Genomic DNA, 27,428 nt, shown 5'->3' with positions numbered 1-27,428 from the left:
GGTAAGCCAGAGAGGGATACCCTGGATTCCCACAGTACACATCTCACTTTTTTTTTTTTTTTTTTTGATGGGCATTTAGTAATAAGATTATAAAACCAAAAAAGGAGAGAGTTAAAAAACTGCAGGTATCTATGAAAATAAATAGAAACAATCAATGCCCACAAAAAGAAAAACAAAAACCAAACCCCCAAAACATTACTTTCATAATCATCACTCATCATGATATCAGTAATACTCCCTCTGCACAAGAGCCCTTATGCATATTCAAACAGAGATCTTAATTTGAATTCATAATACCTTGAAAAGCTTTTTAATGCCAAGTCCCCTCTCGCATACCACTTTGAAAAATCTTCCCCTTTCAGCATATGGTTAAGATCAGAGAAATATGTTAGGAAAAATGACATCTTGGCAGTAAGTGTATTTTATGCATTTAGGCCTTCATATCACATTTGCAAGATTGTTATTAGATAAAATTTCCCAGTACATGACCAATTCAATTTTATTTGAAAGTATGAATTTTAAAAGTAGATTTTGAAAAAAAATAAGTATTAGCTATGTATTTGTAATTGAACAATGTCAGACTCTATCAAGTATCAACTGAAGTGTTGTCTTACAATTTCTGTGAATGTTTTTCTTCATATTTGGTATCTAGAAATTAAAAGGATAGGGATGCACACAATTCTTTCAAGGAATTTAGGTGCTTTAGTGCTGTTTAGCTACTACATTTTGACCATAGTGATCATAGTGTGTATTGGGTGTGGAAGCATACAGCACATACACATACAACATAACTACATCCTTAGATCCTCTTGATAACCGACAAACAGATAAATTCATTCTCATGAACTACTATCTTCCATCCTTTCACAGACAGGTATTATTTTCCCATTTCATGGACTTCATCCTCCCCTACAGATGCTCAAAAATAGGCTATGATTTGGGATCCATTCATCAGGATTGGTGCCTATGACAGGAGAAGCAGCACACTTGATGATTGGACACCAATATCAGCCAGATCCAGGTCACTGCCACACTGTCCTTGCTCCTCATAAAATTCGCTCTTCATTGGTTCAAGTTATTCCTGCTGTTTTGCTCCCTGCAACACAAAACTTGCACCACAGCTTATTTTTTCCCCAAGATTAAATGTCCTTGAGGCACACACACGCAGTTTTCCCTATCCTGCTGCTTTAGCCACCAAGTATACTGTGGTCCTTGATCAAAGACAATCCCATGAAAGGGCTTACCTTTTCCCATGGAAACAGGGGGTTAGGCACTTCCTACCTTGGTAGTTTCTTAGCGATAATTCAGAAAATTACAGAAAGGCAGGGAAAGAGATTATTGTGGATCTGTATCAAAATCACAGCAAAGCTTATCTTTCCTCTGTTCCTTGTTCACATCTCCTTGCTGGGCTTGTTGCACATGTATGAAGATCAGCCACTGTTACTCTTCCTAAATGTTCCCGCACCATTTATTCTTTTATTTGCAACATTTCATAGCTGACATCTAAGAAATTATGCTGCTTCAATTGTGATAGAAATAGGGGTGCTAAAAGCAGGTTGCACAAGATACAATTACTACATTTTCTTTTATTTGTCAGGGTCTTGTGCACTATGAATTTAGTGGTAGAGCTCCTGTCAATAGTTTTGTCAATTTACTTGAGAATCAAAATCTTTTTTTACACTGTCTTCACAACTTAAGGCACCAAACATTTGCATGGGCATAATGCTTTTTCAGTCTTCTCACAGATAGGAGCTTTTGCCTATGGGGATCTGATTGCAAGCAAATCATGTTGTAGGCAGAGGAAAATAAAATCACAGTACTGTAATTCTGTTATTTATTATTCTAATGCTTGCAATACACTAAGATGACATCCAGTGTGCTTTTGGTTATATATGCAACATTTAAATGTAGATAATAATTAATTGTATTTGTAGCAAATTTGCTACATGAATCAGAATAGAAACCATGATGATTTGTTTAGGCCATTTTGCGGATGGTACCAAAAATCACACTTTGGAAAAATTCCTAAACAGCTGTGGCTCAGAATAAAAGGCACACTCATTGACATTGTTTATATTTTTAAACAGTGCCACACTAAATTTTAAGTTTCGGTATACTATAGCAACTTTGTTAGCAAACAGTATGTTATATTTCTAGGAACTAAGATATGTTTCTCTGTAATTCACTTGTGAAAAGCAGAACATGAGTTCTGCAATACAGTAAGAAGGTTTGCTACTGTAAACTAGCAATTTAAAATTAATTTTCTGAATGTTTGTCATGTAGGAAAACATTATATTCTTATTTTTTTATATATATTTATTATTCCTTTCACAGTATGGGGCCAGAACCTGTGATGTGATGAGGTTTCTCAGTTTTATTACATTTAGTGGATTCAAAGGGCTTTGCCTAATTAGTAAGAATAAATTTAAGATCTGGTTTTACTTTGTGTTTGTTTTTTTTTAATCTGGCCATGGCATAATTTAGCAGAACATTTAAAAGGCACAACCTGGTATTTTAAACTCATAAACTGCTGTAAGAAAGAGTCCTGAATTGTTTTATTTCTGTTAGAAGTGAGCCATTATGTGTGCCAGAATTCTTTACACTTTTTGTTCTGTGATACTATTCTCCTTAAAGCTGTTTTTTTTTCCTATCTTTATCATTCATTTTTCATCAGTATTGACTGGATTTTCAGACTCTGGGGCAAGTTTTATTCATACTAGCACTCTAATTGAGCAGAAAAAATCTTCAAATATGCTTGAAACATTTAGGTAATAAACTGAATAAGTAATGCAATATGGTATTTCCATTCAAGTTATTTGAAAGATATTTCCATGTTTGAAAGAAAAAGCACTAAATTTGCAATTAATTTTATTAGTTCCCAGAATAATTTTGACATAAGATCCTCAAAAATAATTTTTGAGCTATTAGGCATCTATATACTATTAATAAAGAAGATACAGAACATCAATCATTTGAGAATTGTTTCATCATAGAATAAGTTATTTTAGAACTGATTCTGTGAATATCCAATGTTTGGTATATGCAGCATAAGATCACATGCTAAAAAAAGAGTAATTTCAGTTTCAGAGTAACCGTAAAAAAAATCATTGTAATAATTGGTGAAATAGTTTCACAGTTCACAGTTTCATATGGCATGAAAAATGTATTCCTATGGTAAAATAGTAAATATTTGATCTATTAAAGCTTATTACACTGATGTAAATATCTTAATTGTGAAAGCATCTTGCATCTGACATTAAGAAATCACTCATGAATGGCTTTGGTTTGAAAACTGATCAGCTGTTTGAAAATGAGAAAATGATTTCTCAAGAATAAACCTAATGACTAGATACTCACTAAAATAAAATATGGCAATACAGTTATTATATAATGGGTAAGATTTTCACGCTTCTTTTCTCAGTAAAATGTGACTGCTGCACTTCACGTGTAAGACTGTTTATTATAGGGATTAAACTCGACTTGATTCATGAAAACATTTTTGGTTGGTTAAAGCAAAAGAAGAAATAGTGACATTTCTGCATACTATTGTAAATTAACTGAAACTATGCTAATCAAGATTTATAGTTATTAATAAATAGTAGATTATAAAAATATGTGCTGGCACAAGTATAATCATCCTTAAGTAATTGGTAACTTGAAGCAATTACTTTTTTAACACCTTAATTTTGGAGCATCATTCCAAGTCAAACATGTTAAAAACTTTTAAGCAATTGTTCACCTAAACACTAATGAATTTCTATTCTCAGCAAAAAAGCATACATTTTTACAGGGTAATTTTAATTTTTTTTTCTTTTACAGCTGAGGATGCTTGTGGAGGAACTATGAGAGGATCGAGTGGAATCATCTCGAGCCCCAACTTTCCTAATGAATATCATAATAATGCAGATTGCACATGGACAATTGTGGCAGAGCCTGGTGATACTATCTCACTCATATTTACAGATTTCCAAATGGAAGAAAAATATGATTATTTGGAAATAGAAGGTTCTGAACCACCTACAATAGGGTAAGTCAAATATTGCAATTTTAATGTGATAAAAAAATGATGAAATGTGAAAATACAACTTTTTGTTACTTTTCCTTTTGTGAATATGTAGTCTTGCTAAAAAAAAACCTTCCCAGTAATAATTGTGACCATGGCATAAATGTTGATATTACAATTGCAGCTGTAAAATGGTTTTAAAATATATTCCAAAGATGTAGCATCAAGATTAAGGGCACTATAGAATCGTTTGCCTCATTGTCTATGTGTCTAACCATTTAACCATTATTATATTAAAAAAACCATATATTTAGAAACAGAATGGATTGGACTTTTGTACTGGTAATGATTGGTGAAGCCTTCAGACAGATTCATAATGTCAGAAAGTGAATAGCATGGAGGCGTTCAGCACAGAGCTAGGGGGAATTAGCATTGGCCACACCTGTTGGTCATGGGTTGTCTCTGGAGGAGTTTTGGTACAGAGAACTGTATGCATGGTTTCTAAATAATGTGAGTATGGTTGGTGATACTCTTGCCTAGAAATATCCATCCTGATCTGTGAGATAAAACACTCTTATCTGAGTAGTTGCAGTACTTTTTGGCTCTGGTTTTACTCCACATATAGCACCTTTAATGAGAATTTATGACTGTTTTTTTTGTTTGTTGACTTAGCAGTAGTAACAGTATTTTTGCTAGTCTGACTTTTGCAATTCTTAATTTCAGTATAGATGTGTTATGTAGATGTTGTAACACAAGCACAAGAAATAGTAAATAACCTCTTTCAAGATCAGATTCAGTTAAATAGGAAAAATAAATTTTATACATTAAATATACATTCTGTGGCTTTCTGGTCTGGTAGTTTTATGGTAATACAGCACCACACTACTCAAGAAACGTGTCAATATGACAAATCATTTTGTTTGTTTTATTGGTTTAAATATGCTGTTGATTCACAGAAAAGGAGCTGTATACAAACCCATAAATCACAGTTATGGTCTCCAGTAAAATTTTGATCTCTTAACTGGCTCATAAAGCTTTCTGGAGGTTCTGTATGACAGAGGCATGTGAACAGCAGGTGATATAAGTGGTTGGCTAGATGCATTAAGGTCAGTAGAGTCTTGTTTTCTTCATATCAGTATAAATCCCCTCCAAATGTAACAGAGACCAAATAAAATGGTTTTGATTTTAGAATAAGGAAAGATCTAAAATTAGATAATTATATTGTTTTAAAAGCATCAGACTAGATTTCTGTAAGTGCTGCATATAAGTAATATATTTTTACTCCTTCAGAGTGTAATAAAAGTCTAAGATTTAGCAAATAGTGTTTTCTAATTTGAGTTAATTTATACTGCCACCTACATAGTTAATTACCCGTATTAGAATATTTCTTAATTGCCATTGAGGTTTTCAAGCTCTTAAACTGAAATCTTTTGAACTACCTGTCAGTTAAAATAAATTTTAAATAATAATTTATAATAATTAGTGAGATAACACCAATGACACAGACATTATGAATCACTTGAATAGCTAAATGTGCATTAGATTTTTCTTGAATGTGTTTTATTTATTCATTTATGAGCCTCAAACAATCATTTCAGTTTTTGTTCTATAAATACAAGGCTGTATTCAAATGATATAATAAGATTATATATGGAAATTCCCATTATGTGTTTACAAAACATAAAAATTTACAATGCTAATTTAATAATTGCTCATGTAGAGAAACAGACTGAGAGCATATTCTTTTTTTAGCTTGTCATTTATATTCCTTAAATAGGACTGATGTGTTCAATTACGGAAAAGTATCCCCCCATATGTTGGGAAAAACAGCTTTGGAAAGCTTAATTAAGAGCAATTAATTGATTAGATTTAGAGTGGCAATACTATATATGCCCTTAGATTATAGCTAATCTAAAACTAAACCCAGGTTCTTTATCTTTTATTCTGGGAGAAAAAACTTACCTAATTTTCAAAATTACTAAAAATGTACTGGTTGATCTGGATAATAAGTATTATAAAATAATGTCTTAGAAAATTTGGTGCTTTATATGTCTATTACACCTATTGATTAAAAAAAAAAAAAACCTTTTCTACTGCACATCTGCTGTGTAAAAAAAATATCTCTACTTTTTATTTTTAACTGAAATAAAGAGCCAGATTATGCATCAAGTGGATAGGATGGTGTTATCCATAAGACAAGACTTGGAATTCTTTATGAAGTGCTAACTTTCTGTAGTTTTGTAATCAGTTGTTATAATATTTCAGATATGTCAGTCTTTTCTCTCAAGAAAATCTTGATAGGCCATTTTCATTTAAATAGCAGTAAAAAGTTGTGTAGATTCCCTTCAGGTTCTTATTGTCACGTGGCTTATTCTAACATTTGCCAGCTTGAGTTGAATTATGGAATTTCTTAAACTTTGGAAACTGAAGAAAAATCATTTGTTTGAGGAAATTATTTTCCCCATTTTTTTCAATAAAACAAAAAATTGAAAATAAATAAGATCTAGTGAAATGTTCCTTTTTGTCTACCAAAAACCAGGCCAAGCCAAAACAATACACATGTTGACAGCTGCTCTTCCTCCATATTTGGAGGACTTGGTGGTTAATTAGCATTTCCTGACTCTTAATCCCATTTTACTAATGCTGTGAAAGAACAAAATGATAAACAGAACCTGTAAGAAATATTAGTGAAGAATATACTAATATACTAACTAATAGAGGTAATTAAAGTGAAGGTGAGCAGGCAGATAATATCTGCTATGGAAAAGGGTAATATCTGGGATTGGATTATTTTTGTGTGGAAATGCAGTTAACCTTGTTAGATAAGTACATGGTCACTTTTATTGCCAGTTTGGTTACAATAAAAATTAGCCTTTAGGGGCCATTTAAAAATTACGTGCATTGTCATGACAATTAATCTTCAGCAGACACATGCATTAATAAAACAGATTCTCAATCAGATATTTTTAACAAAGTGATTATTTTATTTATCCAGGGCCCAAACAGATTAGATTTGTTTTCAGTCAATGTACTTGATTAAATAATGCTCATATCAAAGGCTACAGAGGAAAACCTCTGCCTGACATAAATATGGCAGCACAGGGATTAAAATCACACCTCAGTAGTACAAGTGTCAATGAAAGTAATAATATGTTGAAGGAAAAAAAGCAAAACAGACAAGACACGAAGCAGAGTTTCTCATAAGAAGAGATTAAAATAGGAGGAAAAAAAATTCTACCTCAGGCCCAGCATTTATTTTCTTAAAAAATAACTTCAACTTAGAGAGTGGCGAGTATAGCAGTCTCTTGTTTAGTAATGAAGCCTGTTGACTTGCTTTAGATAATTATTACTGTTTTCTCACTAATACAAAGTTTTTAAATCTATGTTTAATGCTCAGAGGAAGGACTCAGGAAGGTAAGGTTTATGAGTAATATGATTTTAATAAGTATGATAAAAGCCCCAGATGAAAATGGTTTAAGTAATAGTAGCGAAATTGATACTGCTTATCATAGGAACAAATTATGTCAAAAGAATGTTATGGTTGTAGCCAAATAGGTAGAAAATTTTATTCAATTAATAAAGCAAACAAAGTGCAGTCATAAAAACCTCCTGTAATTATCAGAGTATTTGTTTAATGATAGTGGATAGAATTAATTTTTACTGTATTTAATTGCAAAAACAAAACAAAACAAAAACCGAAAAACAAACACACGCACACACACACGCATAAAACCCCAAACAAAAAAAAACATAAAAAACAAGGAAAAAGTCACTGCAAAAATTAGCAAATTTTTGGGGTGCCTAAATCCTTTTCTTCTTCTAAAACAGGGAAGAGAAGGTAACAGAAATAATGCAGGGAGAGGAGAAAATCAGGAATAGGAGGAATACCAATGCTAAAAATATGATCTGGTTTAAGCCTTTGATAATCTGTCCATTGTGTGTTATCATTTTTATCTTTTTCTGAAGGACTGAGAACAAAAATGAAGTTCTTTGCTTTCTTGGAAACAAAAAATTTCCATAGAAACCAGGTATTTCTGTCCTTTACTGTTTGCTTCTGTGATTTATTTTTTTGCTTGGTGATTCAGCATTTCACCTGTGGTATTTCCATGAGGTCATTTGGAACCCTCCAAGAAGTACAATGTATTCTGTAATGTGTAGAGTTCAGGCACAATGAGTGTTTAGGAGGGGAATTTGTTACAGTGACTGTGTAGGTTAATGACATGTTGTTCATTGTTCTGTTGTGTGATTCTATCTGGCAATCATCATCTGAAAAGGACTTTGCAACTGGCTTTACATCTGGTACTCTCAAATTCTTACTGAAACTGAGAAAGATTTCAATGTAAGAGAGGAATAAGATATCAAATAATATGTTCAACAGTAGAGGCAGAGGCTTTTCTTATGTTATTTTGTACTATTTGTTCTTGTGTGTTTCTGAAGAAATAGAAGGCCCTTCCATAGTGAGTACCCTGTTTTGTTGGAGTTTTCTGCATTCATTTCTCAGGTTTTAGTTCAAAGTGCAGTGACAAACATGCCTCAAACTTTGCAGGCAGAATAGACACATATAAACATGAGTTACATGATGAAAATCTGTCACTTAAGGGTAGAAACCTTGAAGTCTATGCTTCTTATAAAAGTTACTTTGTGGCATTTTGATTTAGTGCTTAGTAAAAGGAGAATATAATTTCTAGAAATTGTCATATCCATGGAAATAGAAATCAACCAAAGGTGTAAATCCAGAGTTTAATTCTGGAATTCAATATGTTATGTATGTGTCCACATAACCAGGCTGTAAGGAAACACAAGATAGAATGACAAAACCTTATAAGCAGGATAGTTCCACATGGAACTCTGGAGCTGACTCGTCCAATCTACTGCTGAAAGCAGACTCAGCTTTTAGGTGAGGCAAGGTTTCTCAGGCGTTTATCCAAACATGGAGTCTAAACAATCTGTGTGGACAACCTTCTCAATTTCCTGATTGTCCTCATGGGAGGAAAAGCTTTTCCATTTTTGCCTAATTTAGAAATCATTGTTTTCCATCAGAATCAACACACAAGAATTTATTATTACCTGTTGGAATGCAGGGAATATTTCTCTGCCTGTCCTGAGGGGTCCTGACTCCCAGGGAAGCAATGCCTTTAACCTTCACCCATGGAGAGGGCTTCCAAGACTTTGGGATGGATTGGAGTCTACAAGTGTGTAAAATAGATAATAGTGTAGTTTGTCACAGGGTGAGAAATTTGGGGTTTTGGGGTTTTAGTATAGAAGCAGATAGGAGACAACATGGAGAATCTTGGGTGTTGTCTGAGCTGCTTCTTCGTCTTCATCTACTCCATTTTCTGCAGTGTTGGTTGCACAGGGTGATTGGTTGTGGGAAGCCGCAGTGCAGAGGTTACGTGGACAGACAAAGGATTAGTTATTGGTAGAAAGGTAGAAATAAAGTATGTTTTAAGAGTTAATTGGATAAAACAGCTTTAAGAGACCTTGAAACTGTACATCTTGTGACCATTTTTGCTGTACTTTCTTGCTCGCTAAGTCTGCTGCAGATGGCGTACCAAATTTCTGATAAGATAAAAATAAACAGCAACTTGAAGACCGAATAAAGTCCCGTGCGTCTCTCAGTCCTGGCACAGAACTGTTAAAAAGAGGTTTTCCCCCATCAGGGGAGCCTTAGGGGCCCTGAGGGGCCGCACAGCTCTGCCCTGGTGTCAGTGTAACTCAACTAAGAAAAAATCATGCCAGCAGTCCCTTGAGGCAGAGCCAGAAGCAAGCAAATTCCTCTGGAGGTGAAGAACTTGGCTATTGAAAACCGAAAGATGTTTCCCCCATCGGGGTCCCCGAGGGGCCACACAATTACCGATTATCTGTTTGAGGTCCAAACATCTCCTGCGTTCTCTTTCTTCCTTATGGATAGGCATTTCTCCTTTCTCCTGAGCAGGTTGGCTGATATGGCCAGTCCTAGCTCATGGGTTGAAGATCGTCCTTCATCAGGGTCAAGTTGTCCTATTCATCTCAGAGAGATATGTACATGACCAGAGACATTTGTCCTTCCTCTAGAATACTAAATGCTAAAGCCTATCTGGCACATGTGATTTATAACTACATAATGGAGCCAAGCCTCAGTGAGAAAACTATGTGTTAAATTCCAGCATGTACTTGCATCAGACAAGGAGTCAGGTGCAGGCACAGAATCCCCTTGGCTCACTGTGGTACAGATGAACAATTTACATGACCACTGTGATGCCGCTTTTGAAAAAAAAAACATATCCCCACTTCTATTTCTGACTCATCCCCTACCTTGTGGTGGCTCAGGCATTTACCCAGTCACAAAGGAATTTCACCAGGAAGTGATACATGTTAAAACCAAGCTTTTTTTTCCCCTGTGTTAGTGAGCAGGAAACACAAAAGTTGAATACAACAGTGAGGCACATAGAGAGGGGAATATTGTTTCTTCAAGGAATAGAACAACTTTATTGTCAAAATAAAGCCTGATATGTTGTCTTCTCAGGTACTTGTATGTTGAATAACAGTTCCCATGCAAAGAACTTTTTTTTTTTTTTCCACCTTTTACAGTAGATGCAGAAACTTCACAGAGTTATTGTATTTTCTTTATATATTTTATACTGTATCCTTAATTTAATGCATTCTTGTGATGGTACAAAATATTTTATTTTGATTAACGTACACGATGTCAAGAAGACAGTACTTGGTTGTTGCTGCTGCAAAAGGTGGTTAAAAGCACTTCCTTTAAGGAAACTTTTCTGAAGCTGTTCCTAATTTCTTACACTTCCTATGTTCAGGAGCACTGCAAAAGGAAACATTCGTAAGCCTTCTCTGAAGCCACATGTTTTCATTATTCTGATAGTACTTTTTAATATGCATGAAGTTATTCTCATCTGGAGTCAGATATTCAGCAGTTATCAAATGAGCAGTTATACACTGGATAGGCTTTTTATGTATATTCTTCTCAACAGAGATAGGATTATATTATTTCACGAAGCCTTATCAACATTTAGAAACAAATTGAAAAACAGTTCTCTTGAATCTTTATATGCAAGAACAGTACTCTGGTTTTCCCACATCCCTCTTAGACAAAGACTACTGCTTTTGTGCTTCCATGGGTCACTTTAATACTCCTTTGATGAAACAGACAGAATGCTTCCAGTGTGGCTTATTTGTAACTCTGCTTTGTAGAAACCAGGTAAATAATAGTCTAGACCTGGGGGATTTTGCTAATGAATACTTAAAAAGTGTAACAAAAAGAAAGAAAAGTAGCAAAGAAAATCGGAAGTCTCTTACGGCGGATTTAGGGAATAAAATGGATGTAGGAAGATGGCTTGATGATTTAACAGGGAGCACTTTCAATGTGCTTACTCCAGCAGAATACTGTACTTGTTTTGACATGGTCATTCGCTATAGTCACAGAATGGCAATTGCTGGAGTAGTAAGGGAGACATTGCTCTTGTCTTGACTGAAACATCAGTGACTGAACACGTAAGTTTTATGCTGTGTGAGCTGTATGGTGGGGGAAAGTGCATTAGGATAGCATAAATCTCAAAACAAGGCAGGGAAAAAACATCACAACCAACCCAAACCCCAAAGAACAAGTAAACTGCAGAATGCATAATTGTTTAATTCCAAAGTAATTAAAACATCACATTTTCTTCTCATATGTTCTGAGTCTTTGCCATGTTTACTTTATTCGGCAAAGTAAGTGGCATGTTGTGGGTGAACAGTGGTCCCTAAACAGATAATCCCAAATCACTCTCATTTCTAGATTCTGAATTAAAAAATTTAGTATGTTTTGTACATTGAATAAACTACATGCATTCATAATTCCATCTTTTATGTCTCAGGTTAAAATAGCTAAAAGTATAATATTTTCAATACGTGAATGAAATCCTTTGCATCCATTAATAAATTCTGACAAAATAAAACATTATTTATATGGGCCCTATAGGCTAATCATAACTTCACAAACTGATGCTTCTTTTTGTGATTGTCCATCTGTTTTGCCTGTGAATATCACATTAGGATATGTAGGGTGCAAATTCACTTGTAAAATGAACAAGTGACTAAAACAAACAATTCAGCATTCTTTGAATCTGCTAATGCAATTCCATTATATCAACACAAGGTCAAACTAGTGTCAGAACATTTTTTTTATAATTACTTGCCATCCAGTATGTAGGTGACTAGTGACAATCCACAACTTTCTGACCATTTTTACTGACTAACAGTCAGTAAGAAATGAAAATAAACCAGTCATGTACATTTACTGTATGTTTATTTCTTTTGCATACAGTAGGTCATGCAAAATTCCACTCTTAGCGTGGTCACGCCCTAAGACATGTTTGCTCTGGCACTGCGTGATATAATTTAGTAGTTTAGGGATTAGAGTAGTAGTGCCGGGTTGATGGTTGGACTTGATGATCTTAAAGGTCTCCAAACCTTGATAATTTTCTGATTAAATGATTTCACCTGACATTATCAAAGTTTAATCATAATAAATGATAACATGTAAACTATACTTTCAATGGCAGCTTTATTTGGTTTTCTTGTGAGGCTTTTTCATAGTCAACTACTTTTCTATCCTCTACTAAAAAGCTTATTAATGAAGATATATCTTGATCAAGTAAACTCTATTCTTCTTTCTTTGCTATGTAAACTTCTTCGATATTTCTGTACGAGTCCATAAGTAAGCTGTTGGCAGCTTCACATCTCTCTCCATCAGCCTTTTTGGTATCCAAACTAGTATCTTTGAACCTGCAGAAAAATTGCCTACTACGTAGTACATACTCTTTCTTCCTGAAGCATATAACACAGGTTTTGACATCTTTCATGTGGATATATTGCACTGCTGCAGAAATTCTTTTCCCCATTATTTTTTATGTCAGAGGACAAATTTAAACCATCATCTCTATTTTCTGAGCAAGAATGTGCTGTCCTGGATGTCCCAAGGGAAGTTAAAGGTTAGGGAAGGACTGTTTGTATAAGGCTTATTTTCTGTTTAGTAACTGTCACTATGCCTTTCAAGAAAAAGAATCAAAACAATTCTGAACTGAAGCATCCAACTTTTTAACTAAACTTTCCAATCCTGTATAACTTATAGAATATGAGATTCAATCCGGAAATGCATGCATCTTTGCTTGTTTGTGTTTTGCTTATTTTTGAGGTAGGTGTTTTCCAGGGAGTTAATTATAAAAGGGGAATTCTGCAATAAGGTAGAATTAAGGAATTGCTTCAGTGTTGAATGCAATTTAAAGCAGAATTCAGCTCCTGTGGGAGAGAAATGAGAGATATTTATGACAGAAGCAAAGGCTAACAGTCCTTAGAGTATATTTTTTTCATTTAGCTTTGATTTACAATGAATCCATTAGCAAGACCTTCCATCAGCTGTTAATGGATTTAATCCAGGTAGCTGAAAGTTACATTTATACTGAAAATTTCACTAACTATGAAGCCACAGCTTTGCTAGATGTGCTGGAAATTATTTTTATTACAGTACTGTGTGCATCAGGCATATAAAGACATAAATTGGAGTGTTACAGAAATGTTGCCATTTCATCTGGTTTTGGTGATTTTGAACACAGGTTCCCCAAAACTGTGAAGTAGAGCAGCACATTTTATTATTCTGTTCTATAACAATTCCATAGAAATAAAGCTTAAATTGTTAAACTTGTAATTTCAAGTATGTATTGCTGTTTTAAAAGTCTGACCTATGTAATATGACTTTTCCTCTTATTCTGTGCAAAGGTTGCTACCGATGCATGAAAAGGGTAAAAAATGGACCTGGTGGTTTCAATAGCCTAGTTCAGTTTACACAGTGGAGTCCAGATTACTTTGCAAAATATCTTCTATTTTGGGGCTCTGATTTTTCTTTCGGTTCACCTGGAAACGTGGGACATAGATTTAAACTTTAGTGGTTCAGAATACATGTCAGGAGTATCTGTTGTGATCCTCAGGTTGAAAACCATTTTATACAACCAACTGGGTCATTCAAGATATTATATATTTTTTTCCCCATGAAAAAAATCTAGGGACAAACACTGTGAACCGAAGTTTGCAACTAAACCTGAGAGAAATCAGAGTTTAGTGTAAGATGCCACTGGGGAGAACAGTATTCAGCCAGGATAAGCAATCTGTATTTTTTTGGTGCGAAATCAAATGGACAAAAAAGAAGGTACTGTGTAGAACATCAGGTATATATGTTTGTCTGCATTGATCTAAGCAAAATAAAAATTATATATCCTGTGGTATTATATTTTAATATATATCCAAATTAAAAGAAGAAAGAAAAAGACTAGCGCTGTCAACATTGAATGTTGAAGTAGAAGAGCAAGGCATTCTTTGTATTCTGAAAAACTGAAAAAATAGCTACATGTAAAAGACTATTTGATGAAAAGGAGGATTTAATTCATCTGGAAATTGGTTGAAAGAGCAGAATGGCATTATATAGGCATACTAAGATGTTTCTTTTTTATGCAAAAAAAAAAAAAAAGTGTTTGTCTAAAAATATGAAGGATTAAGGAAATTTGAACACAATTTCATTACTATTTATGGATAAATAGACATCAATACTAGGGAGAAGGACATCAGGCATTAAAAAACTTACCAAAACAACTTAAAAAAAAAAAAAAAAAAGGGGTTAACATAATCCACAGGAGATCTGGCAGTAAGTGGAAGTGAATATATCAAGTACATAATAACAGGCTGTCCTATTTCAAAAGGAAGATATAGATCATAGTAAGAGAGCTTTAAAGCTCCTGGTGCAGTCATAAAGGTATACAGAGCAGAAAGAAATTTTGCAAAAGGTGAGAAAAGAACCACATGACTAATGAATAAAAGCATAAAATACTAAGAAGCTTTGAGAATACAGTAAGAAAGGCTATCACAGTTGCTGAATTACAATTACCAAAGGATATAAAAGACAATGATGGAGAGAGCTTGTAACTACATTACAAGGAAAGAGAAAACAAGAAAAATTGATTCCTCGGTGAAACAAAAGCTGCTGGTATTTTCATGTCTTTGTCAGGTTAGAGATAGAGATCTTCAGTGTTTTTTACACTACTTTTCTGAGGACAGCTTGCCTCCCCATCGTCTTTACACAAGCTGCAGGGGAAACTTCTCCAACATCCAGGGCACCAGCTCCCTCTCTTTCTTCAGTGCCTTGGTGTCTGCAGAGCTGTTTTTCTCACATATTCTCAATCCTTTCTTCCAACTGCTATTGTGCAGCAGTTTTGCCCTCTTTTAAATATGCTATCCTTGTCGGGATCCATCCCCTTACAGGCCACCAATTGTTGGCGCCGGTGCTTGGCACCAATCGACGGTAGATGGAAACTGACTGTCATCACCAGTTTATCTTACAGTAAAATTTTTATACCTTCACTCTGTGAGTTCTCATGGGCAGCTCCTTGAAACACTGACTCCTTTTCTCTTTCCTCCGCATAGCTGGCTGATTTCTTCCTGTCCCTATCACAACCACCTAACCTTTTCTGTCCCTAGCAGCACACACTGACCCTTACTCCACAGCACAGCCAACTGACTCCAACTACTCCTCAACCAGCTAACCCACTCTTTTACAACACCTATCCTCATTGGACCATGCTTTTTGGACACAGCTGCGACCTATTAAAGGCAAGGCTGCTCCTACTCTTTGGTAATTATTACGGCTGCAACTCCTCAGGGGCGAGATTGCCATCAGCACTAGCTCTATTCTCTCAAAATCCATCTTCCTACATATCATAGAGGTGTTACCACTGTTGCTGGTGGGTTCATCCTTGGCCCTCAGTGGATCCATCTGGCAGCCAACTGGCATGTGTTCTGGTGGACATAGGGCAAGCTACTAGCACTTCTCACAGAAGCTACTCTTTCTACCAAAACCTTGCCACTCAAACTCAATGCAATCCTCCAAATTTCACAGTTTCTGTTATGAAAACCTCCTTTGACAAGATCCCCAAAGGGAATTTAGATTACTAAATCTCACTTATTCATATAAATAGAAACAGATAATGTGTTCTTAATGGTTCACTTTGGAGGTTCTTTTATTAGGAACCATCAAACTAGAAATTAGGGTCTAAAATCTTATAAAGTGTAAAAGTAATTTCTGTCAAAATTAGGTGTTCTGCATGCATGCTGATATTACTTGCCCAATCCTCTTCTTCCTTTTTAACTATTATCTAATAAATCTAAATATAAACTATCATGCCCCTTATTATTGACATAATTTCAAAGCATAGGTCCTTAGTTTTAAAGGAATTTTGTTGCTTATGTGTCTATGAAGTAAAAGTGATGGAGGTGTATGATATCCACATTTAATTTTATCATAACATCTTAAAAATCTCCATACAGAAAAAACTGAGAAATACAGTCAGACAACTTTTGAATATTAAGGTTACAAATACAGTAAAGAGAGGTATGATCAAGTACACAGAATAACATTAAATTCATAGTGTTGTTTAAAGGACATAAATTGTCATAGAAAGCATTTTTAATGATTAGGCCAGTTTAATTGGGAGATTTGAAATCTATTTCTATCTAGAAGCAACAGAAGCAAGGCAGGGATAACTGGGAGCCAAGAGGGACTCTACACAGGCCACATTTCCTATTCACTCACCCATGATATGCAGTCCTCCAGAGGCTGAACACAGGGACTTAGAGTCAAGTAACAGCCTCCAATGTGGTAAGTGATAAACCAGGTCCAGAATCCCTTCAGGACTGCAGTCAAACAGAGATAGCCAAGGATAGAACTGAAGCAGTCTTAGGCTGAGCTAGAATGGGTTTCCAGGGTCAAGGCAGAGACTTAACAGAATCCCCAGGCAGACCTAGCCAAAGTCAAGAGGGTACCCTTACAGCCCAGGCAGTTTCTGATTTTTTCTTATATTTTTGTGGTGGAGATCAAAATATTGTTTATGTGTTGGAAATTCATAAATTATTATTATTATCATCATCCTCATTATGTAAAGAATGGTACATTTTTTTGGTATTTGTCCAACACTTTGAAATTAAAGTTGCATAAAAATATTAAGAAATTTCTTATCTTATAGATATATTGAAGAAGGGGGAAAAGTCACAACAGATAAAGGTAATCAATTAAAAAAATGTATAATGTGATGAATCCAGTAGAATTAGAAGGAGACACAGTGTTGGATATATAGAAGAAAGTTCTTCAATAATATATAGCTGAACAAAATATTAATCCACCTTCCATAGAAGGTGAAAGATAAGGTGAATGGTTCTGTGAGTAATCAGCATGGATTCCTTGACTACAATTATATTTAAACTATGCAGTAAAATGAGCCTTTCCTGGCAGATTTTGGTATCTACCTTCATACATTTTCAAAGGGGAGAAACAGGAGGAAGAAAGGAGGAAGTGAAGTTTCAGAAAAAGATCACCTGTAGTTCGAATTGAAATGTTTAATGTTTATCCTCTTACTTTGTATTTGATGAGTTGTTCTTTAAAGGCATTTCAGGACTGTCTTATTATCACCCTTAAAAGATTAAATAATATAACTGACTCAGACTTAAATGACAGCATTTCAAATTTTTATTCTAATGTTAAGGAACAACTCTTTTAAGATACATTTGCATTTTGCATATCTAAATATGAGCAATTTGAGTGGCAGATACTCAGGAAAACTCAGAGTCAATAAGTACTTTTTCTTATAAGACCCATGGGGTTCTTAATTTTGCTGCAGAGTGGGAGTAATTTGACTTATATTTTAAACTTTATCACCATCCCTTCATGCACTACAGAAAATAGAATTAGGGTCTTTTACCAGTTTGACCACTGCATACCTATATGATGTGTTCATTTTAACTGCTTTTGTCAGATGAAATACTAAGGATTATGGGAAGAAGTTAAATGAGAAATACCTTTATGGATAAGTACTCTTTGCTTCCTATTTCTAGTGCCTCCAATTTCTTTAGTGTGCATCTGGCCATATTGATAGCAACTGATAAGTCAGCAAATACGACTTTTGCCTTATCACTGGGAAGTGGCCACAGGCCTTGTGTGGCCATGTATTGATCTTACAGCTGGATTCTCTTAGGACTCTTCTGAAGTGTCTTGACCTGAGCTCTTTTTATCTTTTCTTTGTCTACTGTTCAAGTGACTATATGTCTATCATGTGTACCAAAGGTTTGACAACCCTAGGCAGTTCCTGTGCAACACATGTTGGGCCTCTATGATAATTGGATCATGAGAAGGCTGGGAACCAATGAGAAAAAACAAAGATTCTGTTTAGGAAGCATCAGATAGCCGAAGGATGACTCAAGACTGAGGAAGGAGAGTGGTATCATGATGATCCCAGGATACACTCTATGATTCTGGTCATAGAATCATAGAGTGGTGTGGGTTGAAAGGACCCTAATGATGATCTAGTTCCAGCCTCTCTGCTGTGGGCAGGGACACCGTGTGCTAGACCAGGTTACTTGCAGCCCCATCCAGCCTGGCCATGAGCACTCCCAGGGATTGGGAATACACAGCTTCTGGTAACATAGTCCGATGCCTCACCATCCTTAGGGTAAAAAATTTCTTCCTAATATATTATCTTAATCCACTCTCCTTTAGTTTAATGCCACTTTCCTTGTCCTATCAATACATGACCTTGTCAAAATTCCTTTCAAGCTTTCTCGTAAGTGTGGATATTCTCAGCTCAGTCAGAGAGAAAAAGAAAAGGGTTTTCTAACCAGGCAAGAGCCTGGGAGGCAGTTGGAAAAGAATGTAAATAATTCTCTAATCTACCTTGTTATTCACATTGTTTATAGGTATATTCTGCCATTGTGTGTCATTCACTGCCCACTAATAGTGTGAGATGTTTTTTCTCTAAGACCAATGTTCTCGATGTTCTCTATATATAGAGCGGTACATTTGAAATAAATCAGAGTTCATTTTCTTTGCCTTCTGATCTGGAGTTCTCTGTTCCCGTCCTGCTCAACGGCGTCATGTAGGTTCCCCTCAGGTACAGAAAGGCCACAGTCAAGTCACCCGGGAGCCATTCCTTCTCCAAGCTGAGAAATACCAATTCTTTCAGCCATTCCTCATCCCTCTAATCATTTTCATGGACCCCCTCTGTACCCCATAAGATTTATGTCCTCCTTGTGGTGGGCATTCCAGAGCTGGATGCAGTATTCCAGGTGGGGCCTCACCAGAGAGCACTAGAGAGGCAGAATGACTCACAATAAAAATTGTCCCCTTCTATTTAGGAAAGAATGAATGCTGATCTCAGGATACAGAGGGACACTTAAAATTTGGACATAACACCTGAGGAAAGAAATAGATGTTAGAAAATTTTTAAATAAATAAGTTACTGATAATATTAATGAGACTTTTCAATATTTAGACTGTTAGTCTGTTAAAGCATTAATTGGGCTAATAATAATTTTGACATGGGGCTCTTCTTTTCTATCCCAACAAGATTTTCTGTGTAACAAATACTATTGCAGAACATCAAATTGTAGGGCAAGTGTAATATTTTTCAGTGTTTAGTTTCATTCATTTATTGACACTTACCAGAAGACTCAAGAACAAGCTTCCTTCTCCTATTCAGGCAATACTTGTAAGAATAACAATTTCTTATATAGAATTGAAAAGAAAACAGCCAGTTCAGAAATTGAGTGTGGCAACATTTTAAGAGAGGTAAATTATAAAAGCCTCTCACAGGTAATAGTCCCAGTTATTCAGTTTGACTGTTACCTAAAGAAATATTGGACATATACAAGTTGTATTCAATTTAGTTTTATTTAGATTAGCTGTGAAAGTAGGGGGAAGAAATGTGCAAGATTCCACGGAAAATGCACAGATGATCAGAGTCATTTTTATACCTGTCCAGGGTCCTTCACTCTCCAGCCAAGGCCCTCAGATTTGGGATTCGTGAAGGAGACAGTTTGATTTAGCATGTGCAGGAAAAAAACATCCTAGGACAGTTCTTGGTGTCCACCTTATCATAGCTTCTGGGCCAGCAGGATCAGTGCTTTTGTGTGAGGCCTAAACTACAGAGCCTGCACCAGGCGCGCCTGTATCTTCTCAGTGGTGCACCCATGCTCATCTGCCTCTGCTCTTTATTGACTGCCCTGAGCTTGGTCTCACCAATTACACCAATGAGCTGCTTGTGTAACTTGTCGCAGCTTGTGTGGTACAAACACCCATGTATAAACCACCATGTACAGCTCAGGTGAAGTTAATATGTATTTATATTGTTTCTATAATCTGCTTAGGGAAATTGAGCTGTGAGTGCAGGGTCACTTTGTACATCAGGTATTTGCATCACATTTATGAAAAGTTACTCCTTCTAGGACCCTGACATCTATATGAAAATCAGCAGCTTTTACTAGGCCTGCAGGCAATCAGGACACACCACTGTCCATCAGTGTTATTTTCTTATGTCACAAAGACAAGATTACATGTAATATGAGCTAACAGTTGTGTGTTTAGAAGGCTCCTTTCCTCATACTTTATTATTCTGTGAAGTCAAGAGATTAGTTGGAAAACTTTGACATAGGAACATCTGGCTTTATAGGATGCAATCAACTTGTATAAATTTTTATACTTGTATAAAGTATAAAAATACTTCTTAAATTATTTCTTAATCTTGACACTTTTCAACATTTCATACCCATAGTACTATAAACTTTCATTAATCATCACTTGGACCTTTATTAAGTCCTTAATGATCATACACAGGCTTCTCGTGAAGCTGCTTTATATGACAGTAACTCCACTCTAAAATTGAACTTTTTCCAGCATTGCAAAAGCAAGACAAAGCTTTCATATATTTCAACACTGACATTTTTAAAACAAAGACCTTTTTTTTCGGTCTTTCAGACACCATAATGTACTTGACTAAAAGAGTCAAAGGGTGAATTATTTTTATCCATCTAGATGAATAACTCTAAAATTAATCAATAGATTATTAAAGTACTTTACAGAGCAAGTTTTTTTTCAAGGTTAAATAATGTAGAATTTTTTTCCTTCTCCTCCCAAATACTCACTTATTTTTCATTTTTTTTTTGTTTTATAAATCAGAAATAAGTGACTGCAGTGAAGTTTCAACCTAAACCCTTAGTTTAGTTCTAAATAGCTCATGAGTCTAAATTTGAAGAGTGGCAATTTACTGTTCTAAAAATAAAAACCTGCTTTTTGTCATTCATTTGGCTGCAGTTCTGAGATACAGAAACAACAATTAATATAATATCAAACTTGTGAGTGTCCTCATTCTCAGATACATAAAATGCTCAGCCCTGCTATAAATATTACAGGGACTGACCATAAGAATTAGGTCTTTTACTAACTTCGTAGCCACTTAAAACTTGGATTATATATTGCCCTCAAAATTCTAGTAGAGTGGTAGATTTTAGGCTCTCTTCTTTTGGGCATTTTTCCTTTACGCTTCTAATGAATATTTACCATTGAGAAGGAGCTTGTTTTAGGAATATACTTTTTCTTCTTTCCTCTTTAAAGACTCAATTATGACCATTTAATTTCTCATTGGAATGATGCGTCCTGTCATTTGTTATGACAGGACATTGGACTATGGCAATGCAGAAGAATAACTTAATCCTCTTCTTCTTTTGTTTTCTTTATGTATATGCTTGCTTTATTTCCAAGTTAATCTTTTCCTGTGTTATTTTTGTTTTCATCATTTGAAGTCTCATCTGAGAAACTGCTTATTTTGATACTGTAATTACCTTTCAAATTAGTCTCTTTTCTGAAGCCAGTCTATCTCACAAGATGGACAATTCCTTAATCATGCAGGGAAATAATGACTTGAATTTACTGATACAAGAGCAGCCCTGATGCAACCCATCAGCAGTTTGAGTTTCACACATACAATTTAATGAAAAGCTCAACTTACGTTAAAGTTCCATAGCTTCTATCACAGAGATGTTTCATTTAGTCTTTTTCTGAAATACAGAAAATATATTGAATGTATAATGCATTTATAAATGCATAAATGTAAGCTACAATTAAAATTCTAGGGAAACCACAGCTCTTAAAATACTTACTTTATGTTGGAAATTCTTCACAGAAGCAAAATTTATAGGCAATTATCCATTTTGTTGACCTTTATTGTTATCTAAAGATAACTGAAAATGCCTATTAGCATTTAATATTTATGTGATATCTTGAAAAATATTTAAATCCTGAGTTATCAGTTTAGACAGCAATAGACTGTGTAAAAAACATAGGAAGTTGGTGGAGCTTTCTTTGCTTTTTGACAATATAGGTCAGAGAAGTGTTCTTGCTCTGAAGTGATTTAATATAATTTGGATAGAACATTTCCAGGAAAAAAAAAAGGCCAGTAACCAAAACTGTCATGCAACAGACACTCACATCTATAATGAATGCCATTAAGACCCATTAAACTCATCAGTGAAATTTGAAACATAAAAAAAATATTGATATGCATAGTCCTACAAAATACTTACTCTTGTATTGCATCCTGGGTTTTGGGTTCAGATTTGGGGTTCTGGTCTTTGTTAGCTTACCAGTTCCATGTATCCTCATGTGTCACCCGTGTCTCTCCCACCACGGAAGTTAGCCCCAGGCTGCCGGCCATTGGGTTTTCTCCCGTGCCACTCCTGTGACCACTCCCCCATCCCGTCCCTGGCAGTTCCATGTTCATCACCTCATTCTCGCAGTCCCACTGGCCCTGAACCCCTGTGTCCGCTCCCGTCGTGTGCCCATTGGCCGTTGTGGCAACGTCACAGCCACGGCATCTGTGTTCATTGGGTGGAGAGCTCCCGTCCTCCCCTGTCCCACCCCTATATCCCTCTGTGGCACCCCAGCCTCGGGGCCGGATTCATCCATGCGAGATTGGGAGCGGCCGTGGCTCCTCCATTGCGGCTCCTGCGACCAATAAAGCGTCCAGCCGTGACGCAGACGGGTTTGGACAATTCCCTGCCTCTTTGCTTCCTTCCCTTGCACCGACGACAAAGCGTAGCCAGCCCATCCCGGGGCGCAGCCACAGAAGCACCCGGAAGTAGTGGCGGCATTGACCCTGACGAGGAGCCATTGTGCCAAGCTGCGCTTTCGGGAGTTGGTCGGGGCGGGAAAAGCGACGCGCAGCAGTACTCTTGTAGTGCTGGACCAAAGAGTTAAGTTAGGTTAGTGTCTGAACTTCAATGTAAACATCATACAAACTGAGTTGGTGCAACAGGAGAGATATGTTAACTTAATCAATAAATCCTTCAGGATCTTTCAGATTGAGTAATATATTAAATATTGAATTGACATCAGCTTTGCTTCTCTAGTGTGCAACTGCTTGTTTTAAACAGATATGGATTTATTAAATGAGAGACCTGAGTTTTAATCTTGTGCCCTTAAATCTGCATTGTCGGTTGGATCCTTTGCAAAAGATGTTTGTTATGATTCTTGCTATGTGAAGTTTTGCTTTATGGGGCCAAGGCAGTCATAAAGAACAAAAGAAAGGGTCCCAGAAGTCTTTGGTAATGAGTGTGTGTTGTATACAAATACAGGAGGCACAATAAGCTGAAAGATGTTGCTACTTCAAATTTATGCTTAATACAAGTACTGCCTAATTTAAGCATAATTTAACCAAACCAGATAGGTCACTGATCAGGCACTGTTCTTTTGAGTATGTCTTTCTGCTCCTTTATTGTATTATGCTGTGTAAATATTAAGTCCCAATAGCACATATATGAACATGCATAGGCCTTATCAAAATGTGTGATAATTTGCCCTTTTTTAATCAAATCTTTATATACAGGAGTTTTATTTCAACATGCAAATAATACCAGTAAGAAAGAATGCACACAGCTGCAGTTTGCATCAAAACAAGCACTTAGGATTTTGTAGTGCATATATATGAGTAATGAGATCTATGTATGCACTTAGTCATGCTTAAATCTAAGTCTTTGTTAGCCTAAGGCTTTGGTAGAATTAGAAAGGGTTTCAGCACTGTTCATAGGTGTGGCATCAACCTCATTTTTTTTTTTTAATTAATTCAATTTCTGTGAATCTGTCATATGAGGAAATGTAGAAACTATATGCTTCATTAAGAAGTTTTGGGAAAAGTTTGCTACGTATTTTTTAAAGAAAATCAAAATTTTTTCTCTTTGGAATATTTTTGGACATATTGAATGACTAAATTAAGGACTGCATTACATCATAATAATCAGTGTATTGACAATTGTGACAATCAGTGACAATATTTTTGTAAGACCTGTCGTTTCAGATGACTTTTAGAAATTAAAGCTAAAGTCTGGTACATGAGCTAGAAGAGAATGTTTAAATTACTTGTCAAGATTATAGCTATCTGACAGTGTACATTTCAAATGTTAAAGAAAATGTGTACTGTTCCTTTTCTGGAAGAAATAGATGATGTGCACTATGCTATTAAAAAAAGAAAAAACACCAACCCTGAATTCCATTTTGCAACATAATGTGGGAATTATGTGTTAGAATTCTGAGGGCAAATAAAATACTAATTGACTTCACTGGATCAGAATTAGCCTAAAACAGGTGATTTTTTTAAAATACTACCTAAATAGTGTATAAAGGAAGGGAGTAGAGGCATATTGTTGTAATTAAGTGCAAGAAGAATGAAATTTTGACTCTCAAAAATGATAGTCCCTTATTTCTTCTGTAAACTGTGGTTTACACACAAATTAAGTACATAGATAGGAACTTTCCTGACATATCTACATGCAGTCTTACACTTCCATTAATCCCTTGTTTAGCAACAAAGGTGCATTGTTTCAGAAAGCACTTCCTTTTTCAAATACATTTTGTAGAAGTCAGTGCTGTTGACTGCACATAGGGGTAAGATTCTTTAAATCTCTGTGTCACAGCCAAGATTCTCCATGAACATTTCTAAGAGTTTATGAAAGACATCTGCAGAAGTGCAGCCTACTCTCTGTTGGATGAAATTTACTATGCAGGATTCTGTGCAGCTTGAGAAGGAGCTACATCTTTTGAATTATAAAAGAACATGAGACAGCTGTGTTTCCTTTATGGAAGATATGGTGTTTTACTTTCAATTTTAGGAAAATATTGTAGATGATGCAGTATAACTATGCTTGAAATAGTAACAGACACAGAAGTAGGTTGGGCTGCCAATGTATTATTGTAATGGTGAACAGCTTTATAATTTGCTGGGAAGATAAATTGAGATGAGAAAAGGGACACATATCAACAGAATCAATTTTTGTTAGTTTGCAAATCTACTTTCTGGGAAGAATCCCATAGAACCCATGAACTGCAACAATCGGATTGTAGGAACTGTGAATTTAATTAGAAGTCAGCATAGATGTAAGGATAGATATATTAATAAATACCTGATTTGATAGGTAAGCTAGATTTTTAGCTATTTTAGAAGGAAAATGTAGTCTTTTACTGTGAACATATTTAAATGTCTAGGGTAATGTTTTCTCATGGCTTGGACAATAAACTTGCAATTTATTTTTCACATAGTTTTGTGATTATTGAAGAGAAAGCTTCTTATAGGCAGAATATATATAAGTCAAAATACATGTTAGGAAATGTGTTTTACAGCCTTATTTTGTTTCAATTGTTTAGTAAGATCTCTTCCAGTAAGAGGTTTATTCTAAAATAGGCAAGCAGTGAAAGGTTGTTGCCTCTATATTGCCTAACAATTATTTATAGAGTAAGAATTTAAATAAAATAACTATTTCCTCTTGCATTATTAGGTAATATTATTGTAGAAAGAAATAGCTATACTGAAAAGGATATCCTAACCTCTACCTTCCAAAAAACAAGCTCCAAATTATACTATACTTCTTACATTTGTAGCAAGAAATTTGTAGCAACTAAAGCCACTTTATGACTGTTAGAAAGTGTGTTTCATTCTAAAATTCACAAGGAAAATGCAGAAATATTGGATGTTTTCTAATTGAAAGGTGTAGGCTTCTGTCTCTTAAGCTTTATATATGTGCCAGTGCATATAACTTTAATTGGTACAAGGCAATGTGCGTTCACCACATCCTGTTGCAGTCTAATAGCACTATTTTTTTGTTTGGTTGGTTGTTTTTCCCTATTTTTTTAACTTCATCATCTGTATTTCATGGATTTAGAATTTGAAGTCAATTTCATAAGCTTAAAAAACTTAGATTCTGTGTGTCATTCAACCGAAATTAATTGTGTGAGCTAATATGTTTCCACAGTATAAAAACATTCTTTTGCAAGTATGTGAAGGAGTTTTAATAGGCCGTCGTGTCAGTCAAGCCTTTTGTCATTTATATCAGTGCCTGAGGGAACAAGGGTGCTGGTACAGCTTCAGAAATTTGGGAAGTTTTCTTAAGCATGTTTTGTTTTGTGGTGAAGTGGGTGGGAAAAGATGAACACTACCTCTAAACTGTTATTATTTCAAAAGTTTTCCTCACAGAATAGTACTTATACAAACTTATTAGTTATTTATTTAAGCAAGGTTTCAGATTTTATTTCACTCAAAAAAATCACTTCAGAATTGATTTATTATGAATAGAGCTTTTCTCAAAATAAAACAGGAATCCATTATGCCTGAAAATAAAATGGCATAGTTCTTGGCTAGTATTTTATTTTAACTACAGGAAGAGTTCTGTTTATAACTAAATGAAAGAGCATAGATAAGTATGTTGGCATTCTGAAGATGTGACTTATCTTTCTGGTTTTGCTGAGAAATATAATATATGTTTTTAATTACTGGCTTGATGGAAGAATTTTCTATCTGAACTTTATTCACCTTCTTTATAACATGATATCTCATTTAAAAATAAAATAATGAAAAAAACTAACACACAGGAAAAAAAAACAAAAAACAAAACATTAAAATCCCCAAACAAAAAAGAACTTAAATTCAGACTTTCCTAATGAGCCAGTCAAGATGAAGGGTACTATAATTGTAGCAATATCCTTATGCTCCAAACAAACAGAAAACCAAAACAGAAAACCAATTTGTTTGTTAAAAGATGAACAGAAACACAAAACAATACAAAATCCAGATAATTTTGTATACTGGGTCTGTATGACTCATAGTTAATTTTTTTCATAGAAGCCATAAGGTGCTATAGTTTGGATTTGTGGCTAAACCAGAATTGATAGCACAACAATGTACTGGCTACTTCTGAGCCATGCTTGAACAGCATCAAGGCTTTCTTTCCCCCCTCCTCCTTCCCCATAGTGAGTAGACCAGGAATAGGTAGGATACGGGGAAGGGAAAAAAACTAAACAACAAACCCAAACTGACCGAAAGGATATTTCATACCATATAACTTCATGGTCAGCAATAAAAAATTAGAGGTGCTGAGAGACAGCTGCTAATCATTGGAGACCATTTTGATTATCTATTTGTGGAATATGGTGAATGATTGCTTTTGTATCACTTCCTTTTTTTTCAATTCTTCACTTACTAAACTGTCTTTTGAAGTGTCTTTCTTGCTTTTGCTCTTCCTGCTCTCTCCCCTTACA

The 27,428-nt window shown here is 35.2% G+C and overlaps 1 protein-coding gene across 3 annotated transcripts in view; it reads left to right on the top strand.

The window, feature by feature from the left end:
* Positions 1-27,428, top strand: part of CSMD3 (CUB and Sushi multiple domains 3) — a 585,002-nt gene that overhangs the window by 187,471 nt on the left and 370,103 nt on the right. For all 3 annotated transcript variants that reach the window (XM_053983153.1, XM_053983147.1, XM_053983136.1), the window contains exon 5: positions 3,820-4,027. In XM_053983153.1, coding sequence (XP_053839128.1) covers positions 3,820-4,027 — 208 coding nt within the window. The remainder of the gene's footprint in view (positions 1-3,819; positions 4,028-27,428) is intronic.

The sequence above is a fragment of the Vidua macroura genome, chromosome 1 (genome assembly GCF_024509145.1).
Source record: "Vidua macroura isolate BioBank_ID:100142 chromosome 1, ASM2450914v1, whole genome shotgun sequence".
Taxonomy (NCBI): Eukaryota; Metazoa; Chordata; class Aves; order Passeriformes; family Viduidae; genus Vidua; species Vidua macroura.
Note: the sequence above shows the minus strand (reverse complement) of the source record. Positions and strands in the feature narration are given on the sequence as shown.